The sequence below is a fragment of the Lonchura striata genome, chromosome 31 (genome assembly GCF_050655825.1).
Source record: "Lonchura striata isolate lonStrDom1 chromosome 31, ASM5065582v1, whole genome shotgun sequence".
In the NCBI taxonomy this organism is placed as follows: domain Eukaryota; kingdom Metazoa; phylum Chordata; class Aves; order Passeriformes; family Estrildidae; genus Lonchura; species Lonchura striata.
In genome coordinates this window covers 5,929,585-5,939,101 of record NC_140733.1, presented here as the reverse complement: position 1 = coordinate 5,939,101, position 9,517 = coordinate 5,929,585, and the positions used below count along the sequence as shown (strand labels likewise).

The 9,517-nt window shown below is 63.0% G+C and overlaps 2 protein-coding genes across 3 annotated transcripts in view; one reads left to right on the top strand and one right to left on the bottom strand.

Annotated features, from left to right (window-relative positions):
* Positions 1-217: 217 nt before the first annotated feature.
* On the bottom strand, positions 218-1,920 carry NDUFB11 (NADH:ubiquinone oxidoreductase subunit B11). Its single transcript, XM_021550490.4, has 3 exons — positions 1,736-1,920; positions 909-1,039; positions 218-390 (listed from the first exon to the last, which is right to left on the bottom strand). The coding sequence occupies exons 1-3, from the start codon at positions 1,886-1,888 to the stop codon at positions 267-269; spliced, it is 408 nt and encodes a 135-aa protein (XP_021406165.3). The 5' UTR covers positions 1,889-1,920; the 3' UTR covers positions 218-266.
* Positions 1,921-2,129: 209 nt separating this feature from the next.
* RBM10 (RNA binding motif protein 10) overlaps positions 2,130-9,517 on the top strand; it is a 31,351-nt gene continuing 23,963 nt past the window's right edge. Inside the window, exons 1-6 of one of the 2 annotated variants that reach the window (XM_085563479.1) lie at positions 2,130-2,222; positions 3,081-3,108; positions 4,326-4,482; positions 5,209-5,403; positions 6,326-6,395; positions 9,201-9,274. In XM_085563479.1, coding sequence (XP_085419605.1) covers positions 3,092-3,108; positions 4,326-4,482; positions 5,209-5,403; positions 6,326-6,395; positions 9,201-9,274 — 513 coding nt within the window. In that variant the 5' untranslated portion in view covers positions 2,130-2,222; positions 3,081-3,091. Of the gene's footprint in view, positions 2,223-3,080; positions 3,109-4,325; positions 4,483-5,208; positions 5,404-5,435; positions 6,255-6,284; positions 6,396-9,200; positions 9,275-9,517 lie in introns of those variants that run through there. The other variant, XM_085563480.1, reaches the window with a different exon arrangement.

Here is a 9,517-nt window from a genome sequence, read left to right as displayed (position 1 = left end):
TGGGGATCAGGGCGCCATTTCCGCATGGTGTCGCGGCCTGGTGACGTCAGAGAGCCGAAAGGGCCTCTGGGAAATGCAGTGTGATGAGCACGCGGAAATGGCCGCGGGACCAGAGCACAAATCCCGCGGTGTCGCTGCCTGGTGACGTCACTGGGCCGCAGGGGCCGATGGGAGATGTAGTTTCTTGTTCTTCCCCCCAAAATAAAAGGCGCAGGAGTCGGGGGGGATCCAGAACTTTATTCACAAACCAACACCGGGGTCTGGGGTCACTCCGGGGGGGGCAGGGGGAGGCGCTTGGGGTCGTAGTAGTTGGAGGTGAGCAGGGGCAGCCCCCGGCGCTCCCGCTCCCGCACCTGGATCTCGGCCTCGCGCCGCGCCCACTTCTGCAGCCTGTGGGGGAGGGGGTGGACAGGTGAGCCCCACACCTTGGGGATCCATGGGGACATCCCAAAGCCCCTGCCAGGTGTCCAAATTCCTCCCTCCTCAAGGGGCCTGGGATGGACCCTGGGATACCCCTATAGATCCCATACGACCCCCCAGAGTCCACACTAAGCCCCCTCAGCCTCCTATAGCCCCCCCAGGGCTCTGTAGCCCCCTAAATCCTCTCCCAGATCCACCATGGGCTCCTATACACACCCTCAGAGCTGCCCAGGGCCCTACAGACCCCCAAAAAATTAATGGAGATCCCCATAGGATGCACAGGGGGGGTCTTGTGGGCCCCCAAATTCCCTTGCGAGCTCCTACAGAACTCTCAGGAGACCCTCCAGCACCCAAAGACACCCCAAAAAACCCCAAAAATTTAGTTAAGAGCCCCTCCACAGCTTCCCCACAATCTCCCCTTGGGGCTGCCCCTCTCCCCCTCTTCACCGTGGGGGGGTTTCCCAGGTGAGAACCCCCCGATCACAGACCCATAGTCGGGCAGGTAATGCACGAAGACGGAGCCCAGGACGATGGCGATGGAGATGCCGGCCACGAAGGCGGCGCGCATGTTCAGCACGTCGGCATCGGGGTCGGCCGAGAAGCCATGATAGTCGGGGTTCTGTGTGGGGGGAGGGTCCTGTGAGCCCCCTGCCCCACCCAGGCACCCCCAGGTGTGTCCCACCCCCTCCCCCTGGACCCCCAGGTGTGTTCCACCCCCTCCGCAGGGCCAGAGGAGCCACCTGAACCCAAACCCCACCCCAAGGTGTGTCCCACCCCCTCCCCTTGGACCCCAAGGTGTGTCCCACCCCCTCCCCCTGGACCCCCAGGTGTGTTCCACCCCCTCCTCAGGGCCAGAGGAGCCACCTGAACCCAAACCCCACCCCAAGGTGTGTCCCACCCCCTCCCCTTGGACCCCAAGGTGTGTCCCACCTCCTCCCCCTGGACCCCCAGGTGTGTTCCACCCCCTCCTCAGGGCCAGAGGAGCCACCTGAACCCAAACCCCACCCCATGGTGTGTCCCACCTCCTCCCCCTGGACCCCCAGGTGTGTCCCCCTCCCACACCACAGCCCTGACCACGCCCCTTTACAGCCCTGCATTCACCTGAGCACGCTGAAGCCCCGCCCCAAAACAGGCTCCGCCCACAAAGCCCCGCCCAACACCACCCCGCCCACCGAAGTCCCGCCCACAACCTTTAAACCACGCCTTCTCCAAAATCCGCCATTTTTCCTTTACAGAAGCCCCGCCCCTGACCACGCCCCCACCGTCCCCACACAACCCCCGCCCCGCCGCTGTCGCTTTGCCCTTGGCCTCTCACCTTCCTCTGCGCCACCAGCATCGGCTCCTCCTCGTGCGCCTCGGCCCCGAGCGGCCGCGGCAGCGCCACAGCCCCGGGCGATCCCGCCGAGCGGCCCCGAGCCCCGGCGGGCAGCGCCCGCAGCGCCCGCAGCGCCCGCCACAGCGCCGCCATCTTCCCCCGCCGCTCCGCCTCGCCCCTTCCTCCCCCTCAATCCGGCCAATCGCCGCCTCGCATTGGCGCTCCGTCCCGCCCCCGCGCGGCGCAGCCAATCACAGCGCTGCACCTCCTTTGGCCCGCCTACTTCCTCGCCGTGGCCGCGCCAGTCGTAGCGCTGCACCGCCCCCTCTACAGCGCGGACCAATAAAAACGCGGCGTTTTCGGAGTGGCGGGAGCACCGACCAATGGGAGCGCGGCGAGGGCGGGCGCGCGGGACGGGCCCGGCCGAGCGGGAGCGGCGCCGCCATTTTGGCGCTGGGCAGCGGCGGCGGTGGCGGCGCCCGGGAAGGTCGGGACGGCGTGAGGGGCGGGACGGGCCCGGCCGGGACGGGAGGGGCCTGCGGGGAGGGGCGGGGCTGACCGGGAGGGGCGGGGCTGACCGGGACTCCCGGTGCCGTTTGTGAGGGAGGGGGGTGTGAGAGCGGGACCCGGGGCTGGTATTTTAATGCTAATTAGGGGGTGGTGCGTTGCATGTTAATTGAGGGGTATATTTATATGCTAATTAGGGGTGGCGCGTTGTATGTTAATTAGGGAGTGTTTGCATGCTAATTAGGGGTGGTGGGTTGTGTTTTAATTAGGTGTGGCTTTATGCTAATTAGGGCGGGGTGTGAGGGTGGTCGTGTCTGCTCCTGCTCCCCTGCACAGGTCCCAGTGGCTCCCAGTTCATCCCAGTTCAATCTCCATTTCCCCCTTGTTCCCCTTCTGGCCTTTCCAGTTTGCCACAAAATTTTCCAGTCGTTCCTCCCAGTCCATCCCAGTTCCTCCCAGTCCATCCCAGTTCATTCCGTTCTGTTCCCATTGATCCCAGTCCATCCCAGTAACCGCCCAGTTCCTCCCAGTCCATCCCAGTTCATTCTGTTCTGTTCCCATTGATCCCAGTCCATCCCAGTAACCGCCCAGTTCCTCCCAGTCCATCCCAGTTCATTCCATTCTGCTCCCATTGATCCCAGTCCATCCCAGTAACCGCCCAGTTCCTCCCAGTCCATCCCAGTTCATTCTGTTCTGTTCCCATTGATCCCAGTCCATCCCAGTAACCGCCCAGTTCCTCCCAGTCCATCCCAGTTCATTCCATTCTGTTCCCACTGAACCCAGTCCATCCCAGTAACCGCCCAGTTCCTCCCAGTCCAACCAGTTTCTGCCCTCCCAGGTGCTGGCACCATGGAGTACGAGCGCAGGTGAGGGGGGAACCTGGGGATCCCCAAAATTCGGGATCTGGGGGGAACATTGGGCAGCTCTTGAGGACTCCCAAGGAAATTAAATGGAATATTTTGGGGAGGTGACACTGGGGAGGGAGGGGACATTTGGGGGCACCTCAGGGGGTATTTGGGGATGCCCTGGGGGGGGTGAGGGGACATTTGGGGACCCCTGAGGGCAGAGGGGACTTTGGGGACCCCAGAGGGTGGAAGGAACCATTGGGGGTCCAGGATTCATTGTGCAGATTTGGGTCAGTATTTGGGGTCTGGATTAGGGGTCCAGATTTGGGGTGCAGGATTTGGTGTCCAGGATTTGGAGTGCAGGATTTGGTGTCCAGATTTAGGATCCAGGATTTGTTATACATATTTGGGGTCAGAATTTGGTGTCCAGGATTTGGGGTCCAGGATTTGGGGTCCAGAATTTGAGGTTCAAGATTTTTTCTGGAGATTTGGGGTCCAGATTTGAGGTGCAGATTTGGTGTCCACGATTTGTTCTGCAGATTTGGGGTCCAGGATTTGGGGTGCGGATTCGGGGGTCAGGATTTGCTGTCCAGGATTTGGGGTCCGGATTTGCTGCTCAGGATTTAGGGTGCAGCTTCGGGGTTCAGATTTGCTGTCCAGGATTTGGGGTCCAGATTTGGTGTTCAGGATTTGGGGTGCAGCTTCGGGGTCCAGATTTGGTGTCCAGGATTTGGGGTGCGGATTTGGGGTCAGGATTTGCTGTCCAGGATTTGGGGTCCAGATTTGCTGTCCAGGATTTGGGGTTCAGATTTGCTGTCCAGGATTCGGGGTCCAGATTTGCTGTCCAGGATTCGGGGTGCAGATTCGGGGTCTAGATCTGATGTCCAGGATTTGGGGTGCGGATTCGGGGTCAGGATTTGCTGTCCAGGATTTGGGGTTCAGATTTGGTGTCCAGGATTCAGGGTGCCGATTTGGGGTCCAGATTTGCTGTCCAGGATTTGGGGTGCGGATTCAGGGTCCAGATTTGCCGTCCAGGATTCGGGGTTCAGATTTGCTGTCCAGGATTCGGGGTCAGGATTTGCTGTCCAGGATTCAGGGTTCAGATTTGCTGTCCAGGATTTGGGGTCCAGATTTGGTGTCCAGGATTTGGGGTCCAGATTTGCCGTCCAGGATTCGGGGTGCGGCTTCGGGGGGTCCCTCCGAGGTCTGGGCAGCAGCGCTGACCTCGCCCCTCGCAGGGGCGGCCGCGGGGACCGCACGGGGCGTTACGGGGGCGCCCCGGCCCCCTCCGAGGACGGCTCCCGCGCCCAGCGGGACCACGACTATCGCGACATGGATTACCGTGGCTACGGGGGACCCCCCGAGGGGCCGCCCGCCGCCGGGACCCCCCCCCAGGTGGGTGCTGGGACCCTGCTGAGCTTTATTTTAGCGTTAGAGTTTCGGTTAAATGCGTGGGATGGCGCTTTTTGTTGGGATTTAAATGTTTCTTGGCGTTTACTTATGTTATAGTTTTGTAACCGTAACGATGTTTTACTGAATTGAACGGAAAACATAATAAGTGCATAAATATAACACATAGCAAATCAAAAATAATAAGATTAAAATAATAAAATACACAAAAACGCGTGTAATTCTAGCATAATGTAATAAAAGGAATTTTCATAAGGTGTTTTTAAGATAAGCTTTGTAATTAAGGAAGAATGCTTGAATTTTTAAATTTCAACTCCTTAATTAGCTAATTGTAGTTTACAATGTGCACTTTTTTGTTTGACATTAAAACATTATTTAAGAGCCAAAAAGATGAAGAAAAATTAGCTTTTGTTTTAAAAGTTACTCGTTTATTACTGTATTTTAAAACAGTTAAGGTAAAGGTTTTTGCGGTGCTATATTGCAGAGTTTTATTTAAGTTTTACGTATATAATTTTAACTTTACTATTTAATAGTGGTAGTTTGTTTTACAGGTTTAGATTAGACACTGTGTTTTTGGGAGTTAGTATTTGTTAATACAAAAAAAGTGAAGCATTCAGTGAAAGGAGCTTTAACTAAGTATTTATTAGTACAGAAAAAGCGAAATTTCCAGTGAGCAGGGCTCTCACCATCGCCCTCCCTCCCCTGTGCCAGGCGTCCTACGAGACCACGGAGCCGCCGCGGAAGCGGGAGCCGGCGCGGGAGCCTCCCCGGGAGCCGCCGGCGCTGCCGTTCGGCGCCGACGGCGATTACCGGGACCAGGATTACCGGGAGGGCGCCGAGGAGGAGCCGCGGGCCAGCACCATCGTCATGCTGCGCATGCTGCCGCAGGCGGCCACCGAGAACGACGTGAGCCCCGCCCCTGGGGCTGGCCCCGCCCCTTTCGCCAGGCCCCGCCCTCGGGGCTGGACACGCCCCTTTCGCCAGGCCCCGCCCCTCGGGGCTGGACACGCCCCTTTCGACAGGCCCCGCCCCTCGGGGCTGGACACGCCCCTTTCGACAGGCCCCGCCCCTCGGGCTGGACACGCCCCTTTCGCCAGGCCCCGCCCCTCGGGGCTGGCCACGCCCCATTCCCCAGGCCCCGCCCCTTTTGCCAGCCCCCCGCCCCTCAGGATTGGATATGCCCCTTTTACCAGGCCACGCCCCTTCGGGCTGGCCACGCCCCTTTTGATAGACCCCGCCCCCTGCCGTTATTGCCCCGCCCCTCCATGCTGGCCACGCCCCTTTTGGCAAACCACGCCCCTGCTGTGATGGCCACGCCCCTCCTGCCTGGCCCCGCCCCATTCACCAGGCCACGCCCCTCCATGCTGGCCCCGCCCTCTGCCATAATGGCCACGCCCCTCTGGGCTGGCCACGCCCCTTTCACCAGGCTCCACCCCTCTTTCCTGTGGCCCCGCCCCCTGCCATGATTGCCCCATGTCCCCCCCAGGCACTGTCCCATGTCCCAGGTGACGGTGACGTGTCACTTTGTCCCTGTGTCCCCATGTCCCTGTGTCCCCATGTCCTTGTGTCCCAGGTGACGTGTCCCCGTGTCCCCATGTCCCAGGTGACGTGTCACCTCGTCCCCATGTCCCCGTGTCCCCATGTCCCCATGTCCCAGGTGACGTGTCACCTTGTCCCCGTGTCCCCGTGTTTCTGTGTCCCCATGTCCCAGGTGATGTGTCACCTCGTCCCCGTGTCCCCGTGTCCCCGTGTCCCAGGTGACGTGTCCCCGTGTCCCCGTGTCCCAGGTGACGTGTCACCTTGTCCCCATGTCCCCGTGTCCCCCCAGATCCGGGCACAGCTGCAGGCGCAGGGGGTGCAGCCCCGTGAGGTGCGGCTGATGCGCAACAAATCCTCAGGTGAGTCTCACCTGAGCCCCCCCCTGCTCACCTGGGCCCCCCCTGCTCACCTGAGCCCCCCCTGCTCACCTGAGCCCCCCCCACTCACCTGAGCCCCCCCCACTCACCTGAGCCCCCCCTGCTCACCTGGGCCCCCCTCGCTCACCTGAGCCCCCCCTGCTCACCTGAGCCCCTCCTGCTCACCTGAGCCCCCCCCCCACTCACCTGAGCCCCCCCCTTGCTCACCTGAGACCCCCCTGCTCACCTGGGCCCCCCTCGCTCACCTGAGCCCCCCCCGCTCACCTGAGCCCCTCCTGCTCACCTGAGCCCCCCCCGCTCACCTGAGCCCCCCCCGCTCACCTGAGCCCCCCCTGCTCACCTGAGCCCCCCCCGCTCACCTGAGCCCCCCCCGCTCACCTGAGCCCCCCCCGCTCACCTGAGCCCCTCCTGCTCACCTGAGCCCCCCCCGCTCACCTGAGCCCCCCCCGCTCACCTGAGCCCCCCCCGCTCACCTGAGCCCCCCCTGCTCACCTGAGCCCCTCCCTTGCTCACCTGAGCCCCCCTGCTCACCTGAGCCCCCCCCGCTCACCTGAGCCCCCCCCGCTCACCTGAGCCCCCCCTGCTCACCTGAGCCCCCCCTGCTCACCTGAGCCCCCCCTGCTCACCTGAGCCCCCCCTGCTCACCTGAGCTCCCCCCACTCACCTGGGCCCCCCCCTGCTCACCTGAGCCCCCCTTGCTCACCTGAGCCCCCCCTATTCACCTGGGCCCCCCCCACTCACCTGAGCCCCCCCTGCTCACCTGAGCCCCCCTGCTCACCTGGGCCCCCCCCCCCCACTCACCTGAGCCCCCCTCGCTCACCTGAGCCCCCCCTGCTCACACCTGGGCTCTCTTTAGGGTGGGGGCACCCTGACATCCGGGTCCCTTGGAGGGGGAGGATCCCTGCCCATGCCAGGGGGCACCCAGGGGTGCTGGTCCCAGTTCTAGGGGCACCCAGGGGTGCTTTTGCCAGGCTTAGGGGGCTCCCAGGGGTGCCTGTCCCCTCCCTAGGGGCACCCAGGGGTGCCTGTCCCCTCCCTGGGGGTGTCTGTCCCTTCCAATGACCTCACACAGGTTCTGGTTCCATCTTTAGGGGCACCCAGGGGTGTCCGTCTCATCTTTAGGAGCACCCAGGGGTGCTTTTGGCAGGTTTAGGGGGCACCCAGAGGTGCTGTGCTGGACCTCAGAGGGTACCAGGGCTGCTGGCCCCATTTCTAGGGGCACCCAGGGGTGCTGATATTCTTTTTAGGGGCACCCAGGGGTGCCTGTCTTCTTCTCAGGAGCACCCAGGGGTGCTGGTCCCATCCCCAGGGGCACCCAGGGGTGCCTGTCCCCTCGCTAGGAGCACCCAGGGGTGCTGGTCCCATCCCCAGGGGCACCCAGGGGTGCCTGTCCCCTTTCTAGGAGCACCCAGGGGTGCTGATCCTCTCCCGAGGGGCACCCAGGGGTGCCAGTGTCATCTCTAGGAGCACCCAGGGGTGCTGCTCACATTCCTCAGAGACAGCCAGGGGTGTCTGTTCTCTTCCTGAAGACACCCAGGGGTGCTGATGCGACCCTTAGGGGCACCCAGAGGTGCCAGTCCCTTCCGAGGAGCACCCAGGGGTGCTGTGCTGGAACTGGGGGCACCCAGGGGTGCTGGTCCCCTCCACTGGGGCAGGCAGGGATGTATCTGCCAGGCTTAGGGGGCACCCAGGGGTGCTGGTCCCATTGCCAGGGGCACCCAGGGGTGCTGGTACCATTCCCCAGGGGCACCCAGGGGTGCCTGTCCCCTCCCTAGGGACACCCAGGGGTGTCTGTCCCCTCTCCAGGAGCACCCAGGAGTGTCTGTTCCCCCCGCAGGAGCACCCAGGGGTGCTCATCATTTCCCCAGGGGCACCCAGGGGTGCCAGGTTCATCTTTAGGGAGCACCCAGGGGTGCTCATCGTGTCTTTAGGAACACCCAGGGCTTCTTGTCCCCTCCCTAGGGGCACCCAGGGGTGCCAGTCTCATCTCTAGGGGCACCCAGGGGTGCTGCACCAGACTTGGGGGGCACCCAGGGGTGCTCATGCCCTTCCTTGGGGCACCCGGGGGTGCCAATGTCATCATTAAGGGCACCCAGAGGTGTTTGTCTCTTCCTCAGGAGCACCCAGGGGTGCTGATCCCCTCCCTAGGGGCACCCAGGGGTGTCAGTTTCCTCTTTAGGGGCACCCAGGGGTGCTTGTCCCCTTCTCAGGAGCACCCAGGGGTGCTGCACCAGACTCAGGGGGCACCCAGGGCTGTTCATCCCATTTTAGGGGCACCCAGGGGTGCCACTCTTGTCCTTAGGCATCACCCAGAGGTGCTTTTTTATCTCCTCAGGAGCACCCAGGGGTGCTTGTCCTTTTTTTTAGGAGCACCCAGGGGTGCTGAGCCTGGCTTTGGGGGCACCCAGGGGTGCCAGATCCAAAGCCAAGGACACCAGACCTGTCCCCATCTTCAGCCTAAGGGGCACCCAGAGGTGCCAGACCCATCCCCAGGAGCACCCAGGGGTGCTGAGCCCAGCTTTGGGGGCACCCAGGGGTGCCAGACCCTTCCCCAGACCCGTCCCCAGGAGCACCCAGGGGTGCTGCGCCCACCTCGAGGGGCACCCAGACTCCAGAGGGGGCACCAGGAGCACCCATAGGCTTCACCTTGGGGGGTCCCCCGGGGGTTCCAGCGCCACCCATGGGTGTCCTGCCCCCACCCCAGCGCGTCCCCAGGTATTCTGCCCACCCCAGGGGAGGTCCCAGAGCACCCATGGGTGCCCCCCCCCTCCCCGTGGCCCGTTCCAGGTCAGAGCCGCGGATTCGCCTTCGTGGAATTCCATCACGTGCAGGAGGCGGCCAGGTGGATGGAGGCCAACCAGGTGGGGGAGGGGCCGGGGGAAAGGGGGAGGGGCCAGGGGTGGGGGAGGGGCCAGGGGTGGGGGAGGGGCCAGGGGTGGGGGAGGGGCAAAGGAAAAAGGGGAGGGGCCAGCACGTGGGGGAGGGGCAAAGGAAAAGGGGGAGGGGCCAGCACGTGGGGGAGGGGCCAGGGGTGGGGGAGGGGCAAAGGAAAAGGGGGAAGGGCCAGGGGTGGGGGAGGGGCAAAGGAAAAGGGGGAGGGGCCA